This window comes from Talpa europaea (assembly GCF_964194135.1).
Source record: "Talpa europaea genome assembly, chromosome: 2".
Lineage (NCBI taxonomy): Eukaryota > Metazoa > Chordata > Mammalia > Eulipotyphla > Talpidae > Talpa > Talpa europaea.
Window position 1 is genome coordinate 27,472,899 of NC_140068.1, and position 26,845 is coordinate 27,499,743.

Consider the following 26,845-nt stretch of genomic DNA (forward strand, 5'->3'; position numbering starts at 1 on the left):
TTTAATATTCAAGACAGTCCTGGGAGATAGTTATTATCACCCCTTTTTCCAGAGTAGTGAAACTAAAAAACAAAAGGTCAAGTATTTGTCAAAGGTCATCATCCAGGCAGGAGTCAGAATTACAAATCAGCTAGTGTGGCATCAGTTTCTGTGCTCTTAACTCATACATAATGCTGAAGAAGGAAAATGGCCTCAGGCAAAACACTATACACTATGAGTATATAGGGAATGGCCCTGAATCAGGGTTGACTTTCTGTTAAATTTATATTTGGAGGCATTTTAATCATTTGTGCCCCCCCCCCTTTTTAACTTAAAAGGGATTTTAAAACAATTTAAAACATTTGTTTTTGGAAAAAAAATCCAGTTGAAGACATTATTTAATAACAATAGTAAAGAAGATAGGAACAATACCTAACATTTACTAAGAATTCTCCAGATTCATGTATTATGCATTATTCTCATGACAACTTGGAAACAGATATGGGGGTGCTTGCACAGGAATCCCTGTGAGAGAACCTGCAGGTGGAGCAACCACTAGCTTCCATGCTTTTGCAGTGGATACTGGAAAACTCACACCAGGTCATGCTTCTTCCACTCAGTGACTGGTTATATTAAGCCACTATAACCTCTCTGTCCAATGGAAGATTATTCAAAAGGGCAAATTTTGCGTGGGCACTACCCAAAGGCCTGGCCATGAGTCTTGGATTTTGGCAGAATGAGACACTTTTACCCAACCTTTCCTTCCTTCTGTCCTTTCACCCTACATTGCAGTAGAAGACACCTTCATACTATATTCTTCCTTCATCCTTCATAAGCACTTCCCTCAGTAAATTTCTCAGCATTTGTTTACTGGCGGCCAAGCAAATACAAATCTTATGAAGTTGGTCCCACTACAGATGAAGAATTACAGAAAGATGTAAGGAACTTTTTTACAGCTAGGAAGCAGTGAAGCTGGGATTTGACCTGTTTGCCCAAAGGACACAGAAACATCAATTCCAAAGAGCACTTGCACTCCTATGTTTATAGCAGCACTATTTACAATAGCTAAGCTTTGGAAACAACCCAAATGCCCAAAAATACATTTATCCCTGCCCTTAATTCTCCCAAGACTCTGATTCTAGACTAGCAAATCTTGTCTCCTGTTACTTTGCAATGTGGTCTTCAAATTATTCTTTCTTCCTCCTTTCCTTCCTTCCTTACCAACTTTCATCCTCCTAGCATTTTTTTTTTCGCCTTATGAAAAGAAGGACTAAGTTTTTGCTGTAGAAAATGTTTCCTTAGTTTGTATGGTGAGAGAAAATGTTTCTTGTGCATTTGATCAAACTTATGATACAGACATGTAATGAAACCATTAATTGTGATATGAAATATCAGCCAAATAAATGTCAGATCAGTGGATGGCATTTTCATGGGTAAATTGTTTTCTTTGTTTTACATTCATTTGTTCATTTGAAAAAGTGAGTTTGCTCCAAATGATGTCCAAGTTTCCTTCCACTTTGAAGATTATAGCTTCCTACAAATAAACTTTGTTTTCTACCTAAGCATGACTGTTTGAAAATTCAATGAATCTATGAACTTGAATATACTTTTTAAAGCATATGGATAGCTGTTTTTAAAAGGCAAGGCTTCAATCAAGAATTGTCTAATTTTGGCAGTTGCAATTTGCACAATTAGCAGTCGTTATTTGGTAAAAAGCCACCCAGGAAGATCAGCTGCTTCACACAGAACACAACATGCTGAGGCACGAGCCATGCAGCGCCTCTGAGGTTACCGGAGCTGCAGGCCGATAGGCTCCCCGAGGGCACCCACTGGAGCTGCTGAAACTCCACCTCTGGGGAGACCCCAGCACCCGTTGTGCTTTCCGAGGCAGCTCCTCCTGGTGGTGCACCTGCCTGCCGAGGTTGCACTGTTTCCCTATGAAGCCTGATTCACAGATACATCTTCCTGTAGAGTCACACTGTGGTGACAGTGAGCCAACGGGATGGCAGTCACATGACACACAGAAACGTCTCTCTGGGTCCCACCACATATTGAGCTTTAAAAGCCAACAGAAAAAATAAAGCAAACACAAAAAAAGAGCATATGATATTATTTAAGAGATAGAAACATGATAATCTTTACACTTCCTGCAGAAAAGCCAGTTGGTCACCTGAGAAATGTTAGCTGCTTCTTTAGTGTCTTCATCACTGAGTACAAAATAACAACAACAAAAAAAAGGTAGTATGAATCTATCCACTCTCATGGGGAAATCTCAGTGTGCGCATCACCCCAAAGGTGGGACAATATGCTCAAGGAAAGAGAGCAACCCACTTTTATTAATGTCTTATTTTAGCAAAAATGATGTATCTAAAAATTACCTTGATTAGATTTTCTACTGAAAATATTTGTCAAATAGTGTGCTCATTTAACTTTTGAATAATGGACTTATAACAAAGAGTTTGCTAAAAACAAAAGGTCTGACATTTTATTTTGCCAAAAACTTAAAGAGAAAAGAAAGAGTATTTTATTCTCTACAGACAGAGATTAAATGTGTATGTTATTTGTTTCAGAAATATCTGAATGATAGTATTATAAAAATTCATTGCCAAGGAAAGATGAACTGAAGCTTAAATGCTACTATACAGGAAATTTTGTTCTACTTGGGAAATCATTTCACTGATAACATAATTTTACATAGGGAATTAGGTAATCCTGTACCTGTCTTTCAATACACTAAGGTGTATGTCACTGCCAGATAATGAACATTTTCAAGGGAAAGCAATTCAATGATCAGCAACTCCTCCTTACCTTACATTCATCACACCGCCACCCTTGCACATTGGGTTTGCATTCACACTGTCCTGTCTTAGTGTGGCAAACCTCAGAAAAGGAGCCATTGACATTACAGCGACAGGCTGCAAAGAGAAGAGAAATCTGACAATAAAAGCAAAAGCAAAGGCAACAAAAGGAAAAACAAGTGGGACTCGTCAACCCATTAAGATTCTGTCCAGCCAAGGAAAATGTTACAAAAGGAAAATGCATTCTGCTGAGTGTAGAATGTAAGTATGCATCATGTATGTAAACTATCATATAATAAATGTATGTATATATCATGTATATATGTATTCAAAATATATACAGAACCCATACAATTCAATAGCAAAAAAACTATCCAATTAAAAATTGGCAGATTTGAATAGAGACATTTTCCAAAGAAGACACAGATGGCCAACAGGCACAGGAAAAGGTGCTTAGCATTACTTATCATCATGGAAATGAAAATCAAAATCACAACAAGAATACTTCATACCTGTTAGAATAGCTATTATCAAAAGGAAAAGAAATAAGTGATTACGGGACAGGCTAGGGAATGTGATAGATATTAGCACTGGAGCTTTGGTGGAAGGTGAGCAAATCAGGTGCACATAGGACTATGAAGTTATACTCCTTAAATTATACAGTTATATAAATTATTGGCAAATGAATTATATTTTAAAAGAAAAAAGGGGAAATAACAAATGTATACTGCTCCTCTTCCAAACTTATAGGGAAAAAGACCAATTTCTTATTGAAATAGGGTGCCCCACCAGGTCGTTGGTGTTTACAGAGCTATATTTCCAGTGGTTCTTATAGTTTTGCAGGTACTGAGACCCATATAAGTCATTGTAGAATCTCTTTTTACATAATGAAGTTGGCAGAAGTGAACTCTTGGTTTGGTATCATAACCTGCTCTGCTTTGCCTAAAGTTTTTGGCAGCAGATGAAGCTGGCAATGGCAGCAGGAAGCACTTGAATGCTAACAGGAGTTTACATTCCACTTGATTCTCCACAATAAGATCTCCCTTGCATATTATATCATGACTAACACAAAACATTTATTAATTCTATGCAGCATTGAATAATACAGTTAAGGATGAGGAATGTACTAGTATGGATGAAACATTACAACACTTAACTTTGTGGAAGAAAAACATAGAAATAGTATACTGTACAGTCCTAAGGTAAAGACAAACCACTCAATAATCACAAATGCCAGTCTGCAAAAATATTGGCAGAATTTTACACTTATTATGAAAGGCAAGAATGTAAAAGTTCACATATCAAAGCACAGCAGAATACCATCAGCTAACACATACAAATGAAACAATAAGGACAGATAATTTCACACAAATGATTGGACTAGAGAAAAATAATAAAGGATAAATAGGACCTTCTTAATTCTCAAATTCTCCTTTACTCTTACATATTAAGTTTATTATAAAATCTTCCACACCTAAGCAGAAATATGTGTATCATTTAAAAACAGGGACACCTCAACAATGCATCAATTTCCCAGGATTTACTCTCAGTTCAAAGAAATATTTTAGAATGTTCACACTCTGCGTATATGCTGTGCATCTATCATATATGTATTGCATTTAATTTCCTACTCTCCTATCCCCACTCAGGGACTCATCAGCTACTTTGAGGTGTAATGCATCAATTCTGTCAGGGGCATCAATAGTTCAGGACTTACGCTGACAGTTCTTTGCATCAACTGCGTCTCCAAAATATCCATCAGCACAGAGCTCACAGTACTGGCCTGTTGTACCTGGCTTACATATCAGACAGGAGCCAGACAAGCTGTCACAGCTGCCAGGGATGGAGAAGTCAAGGTTGTCATTGCATTGGCACGGCTGACATGATCCTCCAGGTATAGAAGGTTGTCCAAAATAGCCTTCTGCACACCTAAGGCACAAAATGCATCAGTGAGTACTTGGTAGGAACTCATAAAAACCTTTGGGGGCAATGTTTATTTATTTTTCAAACCACCCCATTCCATGGATGATAAGCTGTCCTTTTAAGTGTTTCTTTTCTCAAATGCAAGGTGATTAAAAAATGTTTTTTCTACAACAGCAGTGTAGATACAAGATGAAATCCTGCCAGCCCGACCAGTAATTAGATTTCAGCCAGAAAAAAAAAAAAAACCCACAAAACTTGTCATGGCACTGAAGATGAGACCAAAGCATAATAAGAAATACACTGCTGGCACTGGTGAGGAATCCAGGTCCATGTAGAAAGCCTTTGTAGTACAAGACATCACATGTATCTACTCCAATTGGTTGTTTACTGTACAAATACGTAAGGTTCACATTTTTATGTTGTTGTTGCAGCATAAGCTTGTTATGGGGAAACAGGCTCACAAGGAAATTCAGCAGCGAGTGTTCAGAATTTATTAAATTGAAAATAGTGAGTCAAAAGATTCTCATTATTTGATTGAGAGCTGTGGGTACCTCTGCATTCATAATGGGTTTTGTTTGCATTTGTATGTCCATATAGAGGCATATTTCCATTCAAGAATCTTTGCTGAGAAGCAAGCAAGTTTTTATACTATGGCAACATGCCACAGGATGAGGCTTAACTGCCCACATATTATACAGCCAGCTGCAGGGTCTTCCTTATGATATCTGAATGCCATTTTACATATCAGTGAAAAATGAAAAGTTGTTTATTCATAAAGACTAACAGAGAATATTTAAAAATTTTTATTATCAGGGCCTTCCTGGTGGTGCAAAGGGTTAAGACGCAACCTATGAAGCTGTCCACAGCCACTGCAGCATTAGTCTGATCCCCAGAGCCAGGGAGCTAACTCACATGGTGCAGCAGACCTCTCCTGACTCGGCTCTTGCTCCCCTCAGCAGTGTATTTCAATATGCCTGTTCTGCTCCCCGTTCTGTCTCTGGTGATTCCTCTTACCCCCCGCACCTCTGGCCTGTACCCCAGTTCTTGTATGCATAAATAAATCTTTGAAAAAAAAAATAAAAAAATACAGTATCATTTTTTTCTGTATCCAATTTTTACATTTTAAAATACTACAATGTTATAGATACACAGATACACCTTGATGGACAGCATGGATTTCCATCTTATTTATTTCAGGTACATTTTCTCTCACGCTATACATGAAGCTACACTGGCCAAAGGAGAAACAAAATAGGGCATCTGAAGTCTTATGGTCCAGTTAACTCTATTATTTGTGCCATCTCAGTAAAATAAAATATCTTTCACAACATGGTTCAAAATCCAAAGGGAATAAAAACAATGTGGGAGAAGAAAATTTCCATACTGCATTGCTATTAAGTTCATCTCGTCACAGATATGTCAGTCATTGTATAGAGAAATGCTTTCTACCAGATGAAATAGAAATGGCTTAAATCCATCATATGATGATATTTTAATAACATCATGATTATGGAGCAACATCATATATTTGGTAAGACACACTGATTATTTTAAGCTTCCTAGATTTCTAGATGCCACATTAATCTTGTAGCATTAACCTTTTGTCATGTATTTTAAGTTGAGGTTATTAGTTTTAATTATAGCCACAAATATTTTTAAATTTTGAAAGAAATTATATAGATATTGATTAGAAGAATATTGTTGCCATAAATATAATTATTAATTCCCTTTTATGAAATAAAAACCAACCTTGCAGTGCATAAAATTCATCACCATTCCTTCAGGAGTGGTATTCAATAAAGATAATGAGAAATTTTTAAATTTTAACCTGATTTTCCTCCTTATTTGGCAGTCAGAGCTTATGATCACATCCACAAACATTCACATCTCATTTTGTTTACCATTAGGAGTGACTGCACCACTAAAATAAAATACAATGATCATTATCACAGCCAACAAAACCCCCATTATTTTAGCTCACTTTCCTCAAAATGACTTGCTGTTGTCAAGAGAGATGGCATTATATAATGAGAACTGGAAATTTTTCTTCACATAGATACCACATAATGAGTCCAACATTCTCTCATAATTAAAAAAATAAACTTCAGTCTATGAAAAAAACTGTAAATAAAAAGAATAACTGCAAAGCATCTCTTTTTTGTTGAGGGAAGTGTGAGAAAAACTCATTGGCTATACATATATATATATAATAGGTCATTATATATACATATATAATAGATCATTCATTTGTTGCTTTATTTAAAGTGTGTATTCAAATTTTATTCTTGGTAAATATATGTATGTGGTGTGTATGTGTGTTTCTCTACAGAGAGTAGTATTCTTAGGGACTTACACAAAAGTTTCCAGAGAAATTAGAGCATAGTCACAGGGTCATGGAATACAAAACTGCCAATCGCATCATTTTTATTAATAAAAATAGTGTTTATAAAGTTAGATTTATCTAATTAAAATCAGTATAAATCACAGTCCTTCAGACCTCTCCAGCTTCTCAAATTTTCTCTCTTCTAAAATTAATTGTAATTTGAAATTTCAAGTCTTTTTAATTTCACATGCAAGTCAAAATTTTTTAACAGACCCTAGAGATGAACATCTTGACATAATGAAGTCACTGTTCTTTCCCACATTTGTTAATATTTTTTCAAATCTAAGTCCAACAATTCAGAGAGACCTTTTAAATGTCAGTGAGATTCCAGATAGCACACAGCCATGTGTCATGGCTACAGCTATTGATGACTTTGCAATGAAAGAGGTTGGGGGAAGGAGGGAGGGAGGAGCAGAAGTGGAAAGAAACAGCAATGGATGAAGAAAGCAACATTGGTGAGAATTTTACCTCATTGTGTGTCATAATTTTTAGCAACTTTTGGCCAAAATCTATGGCTATGTATTCCCATTATTTATAAACTAAAAGCAATGCTTTATTCTATTTTTTTCCCTTTCCTTCTTCCCTCCGACAAACGTGTCTGAATACTTTTACATGATATAAATGAAGTCACAGTCTTCATATTACAGTCCAGGGAAAAGAAAAAAACATTTTAAAATGTGTCAGTGAACTACTAGAGCTATGTTAATGCTGTTGTGGAATACAGAAAAGGGCAACCATCTCAGAATAGGATTAATCAAGGATGGGACTGATTGGTCTTCCAAGCAGAAGGTGCAACACTGGCAAAGACACAGAGGGGGCACATGCACTATAAAGTGATACATGCACTATGCAATAGTGCTATATTCTTCTAACTTCCATTTGACACAGACTGAGATGGCTTATTTAATCATATAGTGATTTTTTGCAAAGATTCTCTCTAGACATATGTAGAAAAATGGAGAGATGGTGGGTATGTAGAAAAATGGAGAGATGGTGGGCAGAGCAGGACAAGCCTACATAACACAGTAGGTGTGCTGGCAAGAAGAGTGTACAGTGAATTTAATCTCAATCTACCCCTTTGCTGAGTATCTTTATGTAGGCTACAAACTGTACAACCACAGGTAGGTGGCTCTTTAAACCCTCTCTTAGAGTCACAGCTTGGCTAATGGTATTTCCAAGTAGGCACAATTGTCATCTCTCTGTTCTATAGCCGATACTCTTTATCAGGACTCAAGGAGATCCAGACTTGGATAAAAAACCTCGCTAGCATAGTGATCAGATTCAAAGTCAGACATCTCTGAAGCAAAGAATATCCAAATGGAATTTTGAAAATAAAATTTAAAAAGAATTGACATTGAATATAAATCATGTGAATAAAATTATAAATGTTCAAATATCTTCTGCATTCTGTGGTAACTGTGAAATTGGCCTTGATTTTCACCTCTTTCTCCTTATTTAGAGAGCAGTTGTTAAAATTTGGCCATGGGTATGAGGGGCATGATTTGATGGATGCATATATCCTATTAAATTTTACATGATTCTGTGAGACCCACAGGCTGAACTTGCCATAGATTTTTAAATGTCTTTCTCCATGATGTGGAATATGTGGCTGAGGCTACAAACTTGTAAAGGTAATTTAGTGTCCAGGAAAGCAGATGTCATTAGCATTTAGTTCACCTTCCCCCTCCATGTTTTGATGGTCCAACACACACCCCTTTTTGTCATTTAAGATACTGTCTTCTTGTTTTTCTATTTTCTATTCCATATTGACCTCATACTTAAAGCCTAGAATCTTAGTAAAGTGCCTTGATGAATACTTCATTCCCATACTCCCTCACTTTCTTCTTTTTCTATTGCTTGAAACTTCCCCCAGTCAGAACAAAGTAGTAATATCTCAAAATATGGGTACTTCATCCTCAAGAATTTCCCAAACTTAAACTTGTTTTCTACATGTGACAGAATAGCAATCAATATTTTGTTATATATTGTTTTGTTATCCTCATGTTTCAAGTTTCCTGTGTTTCCTCCATCTAAACAGGAAGGTCATGTTGTGCTACATGACTGAATGGAGGAATCGGACAAAGAAGAAAACAGAAACTTGGGGATCTTCTGGATTTTGGGTTTTCACAGTAACCTCTTCCTACAGTTCATTCCCAAACACAAAATGGATAGAGCTGGAAAGTCAGATGGAAGAGAAGTGCTGAGGGTAGAGGCACTGGGTTTCCAGTATGGAATAAAAGCAGTGGATGTCCTGTGCTCCCCAGTGGTGTGAAGGGAGAGTTAATAGACATGAAGGAAGGAAAATCAGAAGATGGGGGAATAGAAGAGGTTACCAAACAGATGTGGGTGAATTATTCAGGTCTGAGTAGTCCTATCACAGACCTCTTGTCCTAACACACACACACACACACACACACACACACACACACACACGATCAAGCATCGAAGCACCATAGGACTAAGTGAGCCTGTTAGAATTTTGATTCAAACCTGGGAAGTGATGACAAAGGGAAAGACATTTTATTTTGAAATCATAACAGATATTTCCAAGTCCTCAAAGTTCCTATATATTGAGAATTTGCTTACAAAATAGAAATTAAATTGTGACAATGGATATAATGTGAGAAATTCTTGTCTACCTGGGTGGCAGTCTGAGATACATTCTTTTTATATAATAACAGGTAGGAATTTATGGTCAGATGAGATTAGAAAATGATAAATGAAAAAACTGAATAGAGTTCTTCACTCCAGGACATGTCAGAACTTTCAACATGCTAATACATCTTCTCAAACTTATGCAAGCATAGAACTCTTTATCCCAGGAGCAGTTACAGTTTGGAAAACTCTGCTTTAGTTTTCTCATACTTATTTTATATAGAAGATGAGCATAAACTGATTATGCCAATCTCAGAATAGCACTGATTACGATAATTTCAATGCAACCAGGATCTGCTTATCCTGACCCTTGTTCTCTCTTCCTTCCTCTTCAATCTGTACATTTCAAAAGAAAGGTTTCTCCCAATATTTCGGATCCACCTAACGGACTTTTTGACTCATATATACAGAGAAATGGTAAACCCTAAATATTCTTAGCAAATTATGACTAGAAGAATATACTAGCCCACCTTCTATATAATAATAGTTTAAGATGATTTTTGACTTAGAAACTAGAATTGGAAATAAGATATACCATTTGCTAAACTGCATATGCACATTTCCATCAGTCTTTTAATCAGATTAATAGAGATTTTAGACAGGAAATAATCGTTTTTGTCAGATATTTCTATTTATGGTGGATTTTGTTACTTAGAATACTCTCCAGAATATATCCAACCAACCATCACTCACATTAAAAATGTGAGCTACTTTCTGGCAAGGATGAATATAATGCATCTGTTCATAGCCTATATCTAGCCTTGTACCTAGACATGGTAGTTGCTAATAAGATGTTTGTTACGATTTTAAATTGTAGATGGATGAGAAGCTACTGCCAAACATACATAGAGAACAGAAAGCATGAAGCTAAGCAATATAAATACATCAGAGACTATGCTCACCTAGATAAGTAGATTTAAGGGCCTTGTATGACAGAACTGTCATTTTTCAGTTGCTGAAAGAAAGGTTGCCTGTAGTGAGCCAGAGGTTAGGCATTTGATGTAAATCTGTCCTGGCAATGATATGCACTCCTATGAGAGTAACCAATATACACATGCCCACCCCCCCTCCTTTTTTAACATAATTAAAGACCTCCAGTTTATTGATTGCAAACAAAGCTCCTGATTTCAGTTCTGCTCTTCCATGACTAATTTGCAGATGCTGTCATACTCACACACAGTACTTGTTGCTATTAAGAACTGACACTGGCACTTTGTCCCCACACTGCTAGCTGCTAGCTAAATTCTCTCTGGGTGATGGTGATTGGCTGCTGCTTCATTAACTTCATGCACCCTGATTGAAACAGGGGTTAGGGCTGCCAAGAGGCCAGGAAAAGATAGGCAGAAATAGACCCTGTGAGGTCAGCTCTGGTAATGATGGGTAAAAGCAGGTCATTTCCTCTGCCTCTTTTTCCCTCCCCCCACCGTGATGGCAGAAAAAGGGACTATTTTCAGTACTAAAACCAGAGAGATGTTACTATTTTTGTCAATGATATCAGGGGTAGTTTGTACCTTTTATACTGAGATTGAAATACAGAAAACACTTTTTTCATCAAAAAGATTTCAGGAGGAAAAAAACAACACACATTACAAAAAATAATATGTAGAGTTCCACTACAAAGCAACCTAGTAAGATCAAGTGGAATTAAAACACTGACTTAGGAGTTATTAGAAGAGTATATAAAAATAAATTACATTTTGTTTCTATATTCAAATATATTTAAGATAAATTATGGACCACTCACTGAACTATGAACTATACATTTAAACCACATTTTAAGGACAGAAAGCTAATTATGAAAAATAAATGGTGCCAAGGTAGACAGTAAGATAAATCTTAAAGTACATGACTTTCCACTTGAGCAATACTTTCTAGAAAGATTGTAGGTTAATGCTTAACCTTTAAGATTAAAACATTAATCAAATATTCTCTGAGTGAATGCAGATTTATAGAGCAATTTCTAGAGAATAAATAAACTATAAAAATATAATGCATTTGTTTGACAAATGTGGTGAGAGACTATTTCACCTCACAAGTGTGGCAGCTTTTCTGGGGTAGTGGGAAGGATAATAATGCCTGTGGTTTCATAACTCCCAAGACAGAAATCATTTTGAAAGACAGTGTAGTACGTGCTTACCTCTCACAGCGTGGTCCTGTGTACCCGACAGGGCATTTATCACAGATGAATCCAAGACTGCGGTCTAAATGGCACGTCGGGCTAAAGCTATGTTGATGTTGTTGGGGAACAACAGGGACAAGGAAGAAGCACATATACAAAGTCATTAGCAGCATATTTTCATTTCTCTTTCTCCAGTTCTGCTGTGACAGAGGGTACAGGCTGGTCATTTCAGTCTCACAGACAGAGATTACGGTCTGGCCAATTGAGGATGAAATGACATTGCTATTTCTGCAGACATGAATATAACCCAGTGGAGAGCAGTATCCCTGTGACATGTTATTAACTGACTTTTGACTGTTCCGGGTACGTGATCATCAATAACAAGTGGGACTATACAGCCGCTTTGTAGGGATTCCCCAGGCTGGCAAAGCACAGCCTCATGTACTTTCTTTCTAGCCCAATCATACTGAATTTGAACAGAGATCAGTCCAAAGAAATCTGTCAGTGATTTTGGAAAACTCAGTATGTGATAGTGGAAGTGGTGGTGATGGTGGTGTCCTATTTCCAGTATCACTGCTACCGTGTGAATGTGTGTGTGTGTGTGTGTGTGTGTGTGTAAGCACAAGGGTCCTTGATTCATGGGCATGCTGTTTACACAGATGGAAATCTTCCAAAAGTCTTTCAGAAGAGATCAAACATGAATATTCTGCCAATATTTAGGACAAAACAAAACAAAACAACCTTGCCATTTCAAACCTTCTGACATGTCCCAAAATTTACCTCATTTTGCACATATTTCCAGTTTGTATCCTAACTCAAACAGAGTTGAACCCCAAGTCAGGAACCAGGAAAGTAATTACATGTTAGCTTAGCTTGAGCCTTCAACAACCTGTTCAACTCTGGTTGTTCTCCTTTGCCTCATGAGAAACACCTCTCATGCTTGAACCCTTTCTCCAAGACTAACATGTGCTCTCTGAAGAACCAATCAGCCATTTCAAATTCTTTAGTTCTGCTGCTCTACCATTTTAAAAAGGAAGGGCCCCAATTAATCTTTCTCCCACTATGTTTTCCCTAAATAGATCTAATTTCTATTCTATATGACAGGACAATCCAGTAGAGGCTTACTTGATGACTAAATGAATTAAAGAGAACAATAAATTAAAAACTGTAAGCCCTGATCTCCTTCTGCTCCTGACACTTGTGTGGCTTTCTTACCCCATGCGCACATCAGATGATGGGTATTAATTTTGGATAATATTCCACTGATTTAACTCATAGTAGTCCTGTAAAGAACCAAGTACTTCTATCATTTTAATCTCATTTAAAAATCTCAGTTCAGTGGGAAGTCTAAATACATCTATTGAGGTAAAACAGAGAAAATGTGGGGTATCTTGAGTCTACAACTATTTTCCAGATAAAATGTTCCCCATTAATGGTTTCTGGTGGTTGCCATGAACAGACAAAAAAAGACACATCCATGTATGTTCTGAGGGAAATGCTCCTTTGAGAGCACCCTGACGTAAAGGGGTCTTACCATGGGTGATTTTCTGGGCAGGAGTATGATTGTATTGAAGAAAAGAGTCATGGGGCCTCCCCTGGTGGCGCAGGTGGTTAAACGCAGTGCTGTGCAGCTGTCCACAGCCTCTGCAGAGCTGGTTCGATCCCGGCCAGCCAGCGAGGGTCCCACATGGCACAGCAGACCTCTCCTGTAGGGCCTGCTGCTCCCCTCAGCAGTATATTTCAGTTAGTCTGCCTGTTCTGTTCCCCGCTCTGGCTCTGGTGAACCCTCTCACCCTCCCACGCATCTGGCCTGTACCCCGGTTCTTGTATAAATAAATAAATAAACAAGCAAATAAATAAATAAATCTTTAAAAAAAAAGAGTCATGTCTAATAAAGGGAAAGAATCAGGATTTTCACCCATTCTCATTGCATTATTTGGTAATGTTTACAGACACAAAAGGAAGGACTGGATTTTGACAAATTTCTTCTTTAAAATTGGCATTCTGTAATGATCTCATCATCCACGGAGAAAATGATTCTAACTAGGAGTCTTAGATTTTCTACCCATGTGGGACCACAATGATTGAAAGAAAAGCATATCAATTATATTTTTTAGTTCTAAATCAGTTTACTATAAGTCATGTCAAAGATGCATGACAAGGCCTCTGATATTTTAAAACTATTTATAAAGTAGGTTTCTAGTTCTTAAATATACTCATACATCAGTTAAGACTGACAGAAGTAAAATAAAATGTGTGCACTGACAAAAATCAATACTTTTTTCAGGAATAAATTAAGTTATAATAATATGTTAGATTGAACTAGCTCTTTACATTTCAGAGTGCTTTTAAAAAAATATTGAATTTTCACAAAATCCTATTAGCTAGTTGGGGCAGGCACAGGCATAATTTTCCTTGTTCAATAATCTCCTTAATATCCTTACTCAATTCCTTGCCAATTTCCAGGAGAATTCAGCATGGGATCTAGAACTTCTGATTCTTTCTTTTTTTCATTTTTTAAATTTTATGTATTTTTTACATCATTTTTCATTTTTGCAGAATGTATGCATTTTTATCTTGGTTATAGTCCCCATACAATTCCCACCACCCCTTGTTTTGATGCTATTCCCTTCTCCCCTCCCCCGTAGCGTGTCTCTGGTTTATAGTTGCTTGCTTCTGATTTCTAATTTGAAACTCCTTCTCTCTAAAACTGATCAGAATTAAGTGAACCTAAAGTTTTAGAAATAGAACTACTTGCCATAATGCATCTAAATAAACCTCAAAAATTTGTATATGTACTTCAATATTCTTTAAAGAATATAAAATGAGGGTTCACTCTCTTAATGCTCTAACTGCAGTAACAGCTATGCAGAAGATGGTATTCAAGAACAAACATAAAATCAGAATGAGATAAATATGTTCAACACAAAATCTCTACAGAATTTGGACTGGCAAATGCAGCAACTTGACACAGATTTTAGCGAAATGTGAAATTAACTGCTCTGTGACAGAAAGGGGAACTGTAAGATCATTGTTGACTTCAATTCATTCCAAGATTATGTCATTTAACTCTAGTTGGCCAGCTCTACACCAGCACAGAGAGTGTTCTTTCTGCTTCCTGGATTATCCACTCCAATGCACAGCAGACACAAGAGATCCAAGACCAGCAGGCATATTCCACAAATAGGGGGAAAAGAAGAAGCTACTATTTGGAACAAATATAAGGATCTGCACATGGAAGTAGTCCCTCTTAATGTCTGAATATAGATTTTTATACTTATTTGATATTTATAACTCTAAATACTATTTATGCATGGATATATGTGAACAAATATGTATGTTTATGACATTGATAAACAGAGATACAAGTTAGCCTTGCCCACAGACAATTGGATTCTGCTTATCATAAATAAAACAATGCAATATTTAAAGAGAAAAAACACACACAAAAAAAGATAAAATCCAGGGTACATTAAAGTACAAAATGTAGAGCAAAAATATGTTTATTTGATAGTGGCAGAGCGATATATATCTTTGAATGTTCTCATAACTAATGCACGAGGGCACTGGGTTGCCCCTTAGGACTGTGATGTGGTATGAAATAACCATTCTTTAGTCCCTAGCATTAACTTTCCACATTAGGTTTAGGGAATAAGGGTGGTTTTTTGTGTGTTTGCATATTGACTGCATATACAATGTGGACTCCTTTAAAGTAACTGTTTTCTGGAATACTTGGGCTGGGAGAGAGAAACCAAACAAGTATAAAAAGCTGCCAAGTGTTGGTGAGGAAATTAAGGAGCATGGTAAAGAGAATGTCGAGCATAATTACCAAAAGAATAGAGAACTGAGAGAAAGAGGAGAGAATGAAGGAAACCTCATTATTTCATGGTTATGGTTTAGGCCACATAAATGTCTGCAGTTTTCCCAGGAGTTTTTTCTTCCTGCAGACCAATGATCTTTGTCCTACTTATTCTCAGAAGAATCATTAAGCAAACACATATTTCTTTAATTATCTTCAAATAAAATGAAATCTGATTTAATATCCATAACTGGATTTTGTAATTAGAATTGTGTTATTTTCTGTACCTTTGTACGCTATATTTCTCCAAACCTGACTTTCTCCTTTTGTAAAACAGGATAATGGGATCTGTGTGATAAAATACTCCATATTGGTAACTTGTGAAAGCAAACAGTTAACATAGTACCACCCTAGGTTATCACTGAGACTGAATAATACCTCAAAAATTTTGCCAACATATGTTGGTATATTTAAATTTTAAGATATCTAGTTCTTTACTAAACAATTAAACCTGCACTTTCTCATTTTGCTCTAGTTCTTTACATTTCAGTTAATATGACTCTATTCCAAGCCAGAGAATCATTTTGCATGATGAACATTCACAACTTATCTAATATGAAGTTCTGTTAATATTTTTTTTTGCTTCTTTCTAATGTCTCTGTATTTGTTGCTAAAATTTCTGCAGTCCCATATGGAAGAAGCCCAGAGAGTGAATCATAATATATGGGTTCTAATATTGGTGCTGCCACAAGCAAGCTACATGATCATAATCAAGCATTTAATTTCTCTGCAGATTAATATTCCCTTCTGGCATACAGGACTAAAAAGATAGAACATAATCACCCATCTGAGTATAAAAAATGTAAGAAAGGGCTCTAAATTATCTAACACACTCTAAAACTTCTAGACTGTTGTTGCATTGAATATTTCCTTAAATTTACATTTTGTTTTAGAATATTTATACTTCTCTATAATAAGTTCTAATTTTAACAGCAATAATACAATGTGGTCCCCTGAATGCAATCAAAAGACAGCTTTAGAAATATTCTATCCTTTCAAAAGTTTAAAATTTAGCATTTTTGATGCAAACACAGAAGTAATATTCACAATGATACTGGTAGATTTAACTTATTAAGGGCCAGTACTCTGATGAGGCTTGTGCCAAGAATATTTCTAACTTATTTTAAAACTGATGAAATCTGTAATGATTTCAGTAATATCTATTCAAACACATTGTAAGTGTTCAAGGGCAGATAATCTTGTGTCGCTTTCATATCATATTTAATTTATAAGCTGTGTGATGCCAGAAATTAATGAATATAAAACATTTGAAATATTTACATTTTTATTTGCTTCTCTAGAGATAAATTTCATTACCTAACTACAATCTACAGCTAGAATATATACATCGCCAAGATAAGAAATCTATGCAAACAGTGGACACTGTAAATAGTTGATGAAGTTGATATATATATATAATTTAAATATTATATTCCTGTCTTTATTCATATATCATAATAATTATACCAGTCTATCTCTATCTCCCTACACATTGATTTATTTAGCAATATTATCTAAGAAATTTGGAGCCAAAATGCTTGTGATCTATAAGATTTATGACCATGGATTAAATAGATAAATCACCAAGGCAAAACTACCACTAAGTCTTACACTTTGAGATGAAGGCTGCGGCAACATTTAACATTTTTTTTCTAAATAACCTGTGAAAATTCAAATGCCATTTTCTGGATTATATGTGACTATTCAATGTATTCCTCAGAATACAACAATAATGACTTTTAAAAGAAGAGTTTTTGGGCCTCCCCTGTGGAGCAGCAGTTGAGCGCTGGGTTGCGAAGCTGCCCGCGGCCTCTGCGGCACCAGTTCGATCCCCGGCTGCTCCCCGACCACCGGAGGAGGGTCCCACATGGCGCGCAGACCTCTCCAGCCGCCCGCTGCTCCCCTCAGCAGTGTACTTCTGTCCTTCTGCCTGCTCTGCTCCCCGCTCTGGCTCTGGTGGATTCTCTCACCCTCCCACGCTTCTGACTGTACCCAGTGCATGTATAAACAAAAACAAACAAACAAACAAATAAATAAAACATGCCTCTATTAAAAAAAAAAAAAAGAAGAGTTTTCCTAAATCATGAAGTGTCCTACTATTTTGTGATCAAAACAAAAATTCAGGCTATTAAATTAAAATAAAATTTTCTCATCACAATTGTTTAGTTTAACGACATTTATTTTCAAAGTTGTTTTGAAGTTAAATTTTTATGACTCTAAACACAAACTTCCAGAACTTCTAAACAAAGTGGATTATTATCTCCTTCTATACTTATGAAAATGCTGTATTTAAAGATGGAAGTTAAAATCGTTTACTACTCTATTTCCAATTCTACTTCTACGGATACATTTATTATTTAATGTAAATGAAAGCACCGTGAAAACTGAAAGATCTTTAAATATTTGGTGTTACTGATAGTGTTATTATTAGGCTGATAAAGTAGATGGAATACATATTCTTTTTTTTTTTAAGTTTTTTCTTTCTTTTTTTTTTTTAATAGAGGCATGTTTTATTTATTTATTTATTTGTTTGCTTGTTTGTTTATACATGCAGTGGGTACAGTCAGAAGCGCAGGAGGGTGAGAGAATTCACCAGAGCCAGAGCGGGGAGCAGAGCAGGCAGAAGGACCGAAGTACACTGCTGAGGGGAGCAGCGGGCGGCAGGAGAGGTCTGCGTGCCATGTGGGACCCTCCTCCAGTGGCCAGGGAGCAGCCGGGGATCGAACCAGCGCTGTAGAGGCTGCGGGCAGCTTCGCAACCCAGCGCTCAACTGCTGTGCCACTGGGGAGGCCCGGAATACATATTCTTTAGGAAGTACCATTATAGGACACTGGGGTTTCAGTCCCTTTGGAACTGATGGATGATATGATAATACTTGCTGACTTTCTTTTTTCTTTCAGGTACACAATTAGAAACAATTATTAAAGTGAAAGTACAGAAAAACAGGGCGGGATGAGCCTTCAGTGTTTAAAATTACCCAAACAAGGTTCTCTCCCTCCTTGGCTCTTGCACATGTACAGTAACAGTCAGATATGCAGATAAATTCACCAGGTATACATATTCCATCCATTACATATTTCTAAACATATATTGGGCTTGGATTTACACAATATTACAAATGGCCAGCTCTGTAGGATTGCCAGCTGTGCCTAGGTCTGTGTTATTTTCTATGATAAGGAGTGTAAAGCAAATGAGTGGCCAGATGTGAACACTTTGCTTTCCTCAGCAAAAGTTCATGTAGAACAATGAGTTTCAATGAATAGAATCCTGGAGAATTCTATTCAGTCATAGTAAATTGGTAGGTCCTCCATTGTATGACCTGAACTTTCAATATCAGAGAGCAAGATTTGTGTCATATTATGGGCAATCTAGGTCTGGCTAATCATTAATTGTGAAGGAAATTAATTTTGCTCTCCTTGTCTCACTATTGATTGACAGATTTTCCTTTTACTTTCTTCTCTGACACCCTGGGTTGCCAGAGGATCTTCAGTTTTTTGCCTATCCATGCAGAAGCTCTAAACTCTGGAAAAGTTCTGATTACTAACATACATTTTATCCAATTTCCCCACTTAAATTTTTTGTTATCATGTAAAATACAGTGAAGTATCCTTTTAAAAGAAGTCCTCGATATAGACTATGGAGGACTGGAAAGCACATGAGTTTTAAAATTTCAACCCTAATACTTTAGTGTTCTATGACCTGAGCAAGCTATGTAATAATTATCAGTCCTTGCATTGGGCCCACCATGTCCAATCACTGTTTTATATGCTTTATATTTTTTAATTTATGTAATTCTCACAACAGTTTCATGAAAGTCCTATTACCACAATTAATGATGAAGAACTGAGACACAGGCAGTTTAAGTAACTTCTTTAGAGTCATACAACTAGAAAGTATCGAACTCACCCTGCAAATCAAGGAATTTTAGTTGTAGAATTGGTACCATAATGCTAGGTTCCCTTTTTTCTTAATCTATTAAATGGAGATAATAATACCCATATTACTGGGTTTGTTTTGATGATAAAATAATATTAACCAATAAAATTTTTGACCCTATGCCTAGAATTTGGTGTTCTGCTTTCATTCTAGTTTCCTGCTTTCATTAAATATTAGTTCTTTATCTTCTTTCTCTAGTGATTATGGTGAATAATTCTAAGGGAGACAAGTTGTTCGAGAATTGGGCCTCCCTGGTTGCACAAGGGGTTAAAGACACAACCTATGAAGCTGTCCACAGCCTCTGCAGCACAAGTTCAATCCCTGGCCAGGGAGCTGCCTGCATGGCGCAGCAGACCTCTCCTGACTCGCCTGCTGCTCCCCTCAGCAGTGTATTTCAGTCAATCTGCCTGTTTTGTTCCTCACTCTGTTTCTGGTGAATCCTTTTACCCACCGCACCTCTGACCTATACCCCAGTTTCTTCTATGCTAAATAAATAAATTAATTAAATTAAATAAAAGTCAATAAACTTGTGACTTGCTGAAGATTCACAAGTAAATATTGTGAACTGAGATTCAAATGAGCATTTACATTAGCATTTTTTATTATAGTAAAGGGACAGGTGCATGTGCATATATGTGGGCACATGTGCACATGTTTATGTCTGTATAAAATATGTTCTTTGGAAATGATTTAGAATTTTCAATTTCATTTCTGTCCCTTAGGTATTAAATCACTAAATCTACAGCTAAAAAATTAAAACATTCAAGAGAACAAATTGCCATAACCTTACATGTTTTATATTTACAAGGGCTCATATTACCTTCTCAAGACATTCACACATGTATTAGTTATTTATGTATGACAAGAGAAAAAGTACATACCATATAAAAAATGCACTTGCTGATTGGGAGGCTAAACTAATTAAAAAGGCAAGTTTGTTACTTACTTATTAGATGGGATATTGAGTGGACAGGCACATGGCTGACAATCTTCAGAGGTTCCTTTAGTAGGATCACCATAGAAACCAGGAAGACATCTATTGCAGTATAAGCCACCTGTGTGATCTTTACAGTTCTGAGGGAGAAATGCACATCAGAGTTGATTATTTTGGTCTCAAGTATCAAAATGTTACCAAAAATAGGTCTACAGAGTCATTAGTCTGTCCCCATGCAAGAAGAATAATTTTCCATGTTAAAGTCATTTTTACAGCTTGGTAATAGCATTGGAAGCTAATTTAATATTTAGCTTAAAACTATATGCTAGTTCAGCATGTGTATGCTTGGAGAAAGATAACTTAAATCCAGTATGATTTTTCATTATGCAAATCTAGTTTCCTTTTTTCAGTTCTTATTTTTTTCTAAAGGAAATACACGTGATTTGGTGTATATGGGTATGTGTGTGGTCTTAGAGCTCTAATAATTTATGTTTAATGGAAAGTGTAACTGATTCTAGGTAAAAATCAATTGTTAGCTTAACCTACTGTTTTAATGAAAAACTTGGCTAATCTTACAAATCCTCTGGGACTATCCTCCTCTTATCTCAGAGATTAATTTGGACCATAGTGGGTTTTGATGATTTGTCAATGTGCTAATATGCAGCATATATGAAGGAGACCTTTACTCATAATTAAACAGTAAGAATATTATAAAAAATTAGACATATATCATTGTTCAATGAACCCTTAAGCAAATAACAACTTTCCTCAGACATTTTTAAAATAAAATCTTTTTCTTTTTTAAAACTCTATTTTTCTTCCAATTAGTATGTTTGAACCAATACCATTTACAAAATAAAGAAATAAAACAAAATCATGTATATCTTATTTCATATCAATTAAATTACATTCATCAATTCAAGCTGTGCTCACAAAATTCATCAATATAACTATAAAGTTGAATGATGCAGGTAATCAAGCAATGGGATTGTCTATAAAGTTCTCAAAGCACAATTTGATAATTTCTTTTGGCATTATGTGGACATAACATCTTTAGTCTCTAATGTTTTAATAAATTGCATCCAATGATTTTCAAATTCATTCAATATGAGTTCATTATGACTTAAATACATTCTTAATTTTGCAAGCACATAAAATTTTAAGTTTTTGTTATGTTGAAAGAGTTCAAAATAGCTTAAGGGTGCAAAACCTTGATTTTTATTAACAACAAAATATGTAGAGGGAGTTAAAATATCAATTTGATTTAAGTGTAAAGTAAAAATGTATTAATCTAAATGACAGTTGGTATAGCCAGTGTGATTTAATGAATCTTCTGAATTATTATTTATTTTTAAAGACACCGGATTTCAATTAGATTTGATAACTGAATTTCATAAAGAGCAAACAAATATATACATAATTTAAAATATAGTTTAAATGTTATGGAGGGTGTGAAATTTATTGAGTAAAGAACATCTATATTAAAATCTAATTATTTAACTCTGAACTTCTTATACATTTTGTAAAATGAGGGAGCTAAAACCAGATACACAGTTTTCAAGCTTGAAAATACCATGACAGTTTGATCAACTAGAAGTAAATAGGTAATTCTTCAATATCTGGTGATACTTGCAAATAGCTGTTTCTTTAACTTATTTTAAATTCTCTTTCAAATTGATTTACCAACCTCTTTTCAAAGATAGCATAAAAGTTAACTTCACAATCAACAGTTGTCTAAATACAGCATATTGGAATGGATTGTTTAAAACATGGATCAATCTGAAGAATGATTATCCATTTTTATTTACTTATATTAGTTTCTTTTGACTTTCAAGTTAGATAAGGTTGGCTATTTTTAAAGACTTGTATTTTTATTGTAACAGTCTTTGCATGCTTGTCATATGGACACAATCGGAATCATATCTTCAAAGACTAACAGGTTTTACAAAGTAAGGTCATAAAATAGATTATGCCTTAACCATGTTGAAAGTGGTATTTCTAAAACTCAACTGTAAATCTCAGACAACTGAGAGGCTGTGTTTTTCTTTACTGTTAAAGAGAACATGTAGACATATTTTACATTTTTTAAGGTCGTATTTCACTTAAATGAAATAAAACTTATCTTAAAAGTCAAGTATTTTTACAATTGAAACTATAAAACAACACTAGACAATAACATAATGAAAACCCAATTGAAAATGAGGAAAGGTTCCTTCTGATGGACTGGTAAATTTTATGGACTCCCTACAGCAAAAGTGTTTTCCAAATGTCTGTGCACATCACTATCACAAGATCACATGAAGGAGCAAGTATGCAGTCTCCCAGTGTGTCTTTGAATGCCTCCTGGGCCACTTCCCATGGATATTTGAGTTAAAATGACCTTTTCATATAAGTCCACCCACTAACAAACATCTAAATTTTGATCTGGTGTCAAGAATGTATTGTAATTAATTTTTAAAAAGATTTCAAAGTCAAACAAAACTAAAAACAGGTTTATCTGTAAATTTCATAAATGCTCTAATATAAAGAAAAACAGTTTTCCAAAGTGAAAATACTGGTCCCTCAGATTCCCTCTTCTTCTTCTCCATGAACATATTCAATAAATTAGGTTTTATTGGTATGAGGATTTAGATAATCACTGTTTTTCTCCTCTCGCTCCCCAAACAAAGCTGAATAGATGAGACATAGAATAGATGAGACATCTATTCTAAAAAGAAAACAGGCTTCCATTCTTAGAAATATCATAATCAAATGGAACAACAAAAGTTGTTCCATTGTTCCATCCAATCTTGCAAAAAGAAAATTGGATTTAATCCTAATGAAAAATATTACTATCAGAAAATATTACTATCAGAAAAATTTTAAGTTTGGTGTCATGATATCTTCATTTTTGATTTCTAGATTTAATAAAACTAATCTTTATCAGTTTGGGGTGGAATATTTCCTATTGCATGTTAGTAATGTGTTGAAACTCAATGTTTTTTCCCAAGGTCAGTTTTAAAAGACTTATGGTAAAATTAAAATGAAAATCACTTAGCCTTTGTATCATAAAAATGCCATTTAGAAAAATCTACTGATCTACAAATTAAGGCTAACATGCTTTATACTACAATGCAATTAAACCAAATCTTATAAAGAGAAAACAAAACGAACATCAATAAACCTAGATGCCAAATTACATTGAAACAAAAGCTTTGAATTCTCATTTTAGATTTTTCCCAGATGCTTTTCAGTAGAAAAAAAGGTTTTGGGGATGAACATGAGAAAGTGAACATTAAGAAATATAGATAACAGAGTCTGCCTTAATTCTAAAGGGAAATGAGAATATGATATCGTCTTCAATTGGCACTGTTTCAAATTGTGTTTCTGCAAGATTAATGAAATGAGAAATGTTGTTTCAAGCTTCATGCCATGTCAGACAATATAAAACTAACATGTCCTTGAGTTAATCAGAATGGTTTATTCTGCTCAATTCTCCAATCCAAAGGTTTCTTAGCAGGAAAGAAAATGCTTTAGAGCTTTTTTTTTTTCTTCCTGCTTAAAAGTATACACTAAATTATAGTAGGGGCAAGCACATAGTAGGGTGAATACACATAGAGTAGTGTGAATACACATTGCATGTATTTATAATTTTTTAATCTATTCAATACATATGGCATTTGTATTTAGCTAAATGCGGAAATTTTAAAATAAAAAAAAACTAACAATATGCCCTCATTTTAGTAAGAACTTAATTATGTCCACTGCAAAGGTTATATCTTATACTTTTCATATCATGGTGATACAAATAATTTCCTGTTGTTGACATCATCTATTTTGGGTAGATTCATAGGAGGTAGAGAAACTGTATATATTCGTGGTACATATGTACCCATCATTACTTATGTTTTCATTATGATTATTTGGTCCTAATTCAGTTCTTCAACTAACATGAAAAAAAAAACAAAAACACTTCCTAATATCGTTAATCAGGGAGACCACACATGAAGGAGCAGACCAGCTCTCTCCTTAGAACAGTCCAAAGATCTCTCTCCACTCACTCCTTGACTCGAGTGTCTAAGGTCCTAAAGCTAGTAATTGAATTGCAGGGCCTATTGAGCTGATTTCAGCCTGTCAATCAGCACCACAAAGGAGCAAACACTCACCAGGCATTCTCCAGTGATGTCATCACAGGATTCCGCATGACCGAAACACTGGCATGGTTCACAGATGCCACCAAATACTGTGCCGTTAACTCGCCTGTGCCGAGGCCAACATGACTGAAAGACAGGGTTTCAAGTCAGTGTCAGGGATTTAAAAAAAAAAAAAAAACCCTTATTTTTTTGAATAAAGGAAAATATTTAGGTAGTAAATTCAGCAAAGGTGCTTGCCAAAGAATTGCCATCATTGAAGCACTGCTGTAGAGCTATTTCTTCTGACGTGGTGCTGGGTACTGACCTTAGCATTATTGGCAGGTATGAGATTAGAGGAAGCATTAGCTTGGTGTCTCTTCTGAAATAGCAAAATAAAGTAGAGATATAAAGAATTGAAATGTGACAGTCTCAAAGCAAAAAGCACAGACAGGGAAATAGAAAAGTATTGAAAAAAAAAAGCAGTCCACATAAAAGGATTTTTCAGAGAACATTAGCCTAAGAGTGCAGTTAAGGTCATCCCAAGGAATGCTGATTCTCTAGAATGAACTCTCCTTTCTACATATGAACTGACCTTAACTCCTTTACTTTCAGAACTTCTGCAATTATTTGCAAGAGAGGTTGCACTCTAGTCTAACACTGGACCATATATACAGCTGGGTTCTATACATACAATCCATATTTTTCATTCTCAATATCATCTATCCTATTATACTTTCTTAAATTTATACAAAATAGTTAATGATTTATTTACCATATATTCTCTTGACATTTTAGGACATTCTACTAGAATTTTAAATATATTCATCAGTTTTTTGAGGTGTGAAACACTTTATTATATAAAAACAGAATTCTGATTAAAAAAGGATATTAGGTCACTGTGTGACAGTTATAGTGCTAAGTCCGTCATCATCCTTAATTAAGTTTCTCTTCTGTGGGATTTTTCTACAAGCTGAAAAGGACAGGAAATAAGGGGGAGGCAAATATTGCTGCCCTCTAGCAGCTTATGATCTCCCCCAAGTGATAATTGGTTTTGTGGCTTATTTATTATATCTCTAGATGGTTAAATACAACACTATATATCATGAAAAGGTCTTTTTTTCCCAGCTGAAAAGAGAAACAAGTGAGAAACCAATGAAGTAATAAAGTATAAAGAACTGTGCTCTGTATTGCTGGGAAATGTTCCTTTTGCCTCAGGATATGACAGCTCCTAAATTTCAGCATCGATAACAAACACATGAAAAAGGATGCTTCTTATCTGACAGGAAAGTAGAAACCACTTTCCACTTAATTTGGACAGTACAAGAAATAAAAGGTTAATTTTCTCTTCCTTTCTCATCATTTCTTCCCATTAATTTTTTGTTACCTTAGATCATTATAGAAATCGATAACACACTTTCTAAGAATTGATGAAACTACATATCCAGAAGGAGGTAAAAATTAAAGATGTCAGTAATTAGGAGGTACTTGATTTACTGATTTCAGTGTAGATATTCATGGAATTTTCAATAATAAGTTTTTTAAAACATTGCAAATACACTATTTTTTTCTTTTTAAAAATTAATTAATTTTTGCATAGTAGGACTGAGGTATAGGCCAGAGTTGCAGGGGGTGAGAGGATTCACCAGAGACTTAGGCCACCAGGGAGACCCCTTGCTAATATACTATTTATCTCACATTCTCTTACTTCAAACTTCAAATCCCCTTAAGAAGTCTTTTCTTCCTATTTCCCTTTCACATTTTAAGCATTCTAATTTGTTTTATGCCACAAATCAAATCAAATCTCAATCAAAACTGCTCTAGTCCATGTTACCAATTTCTAGGTAGCCAAATTCAATCAACAGACACCTGCTTCCTTCCTGCCTGCCTTCCTTCTTTCCTCCTTCCACTCCTCTCTTCCTTTTTCAGTCATTTAAATATCTATATAACTTTGGGGGTACATTTTCATACCTCCAGGGTACACATGCCTCACTCACAGCTATCGTTACTCCTATGTCAAGGCCCTCCCTTCCCCTATCCTTGTCTCCCTCCCCCCTTTTCCCTATGGTAACCAGTATAATTTTCACAGAATGTAAGAATGACTTTTTCCATACTTTGCCAGTATGCCAAAGATATTTATACTCCACAGA

The 26,845-nt window shown here is 35.4% G+C and overlaps 1 protein-coding gene across 2 annotated transcripts in view; it reads right to left on the minus strand.

Annotated features, from left to right (window-relative positions):
* Window positions 1-26,845, minus strand: part of LAMA2 (laminin subunit alpha 2) — a gene marked incomplete at both ends in the record, with an annotated part of 514,626 nt that overhangs the window by 176,273 nt on the left and 311,508 nt on the right. For both annotated transcript variants that reach the window (XM_084228925.1, XM_084228924.1), the window contains 5 exons: window positions 2,788-2,894; window positions 4,495-4,706; window positions 11,876-11,962; window positions 20,599-20,726; window positions 24,732-24,845. In XM_084228925.1, the coding sequence (XP_084085051.1) occupies window positions 2,788-2,894; window positions 4,495-4,706; window positions 11,876-11,962; window positions 20,599-20,726; window positions 24,732-24,845 (648 nt within the window). The remainder of the gene's footprint in view (window positions 1-2,787; window positions 2,895-4,494; window positions 4,707-11,875; window positions 11,963-20,598; window positions 20,727-24,731; window positions 24,846-26,845) is intronic.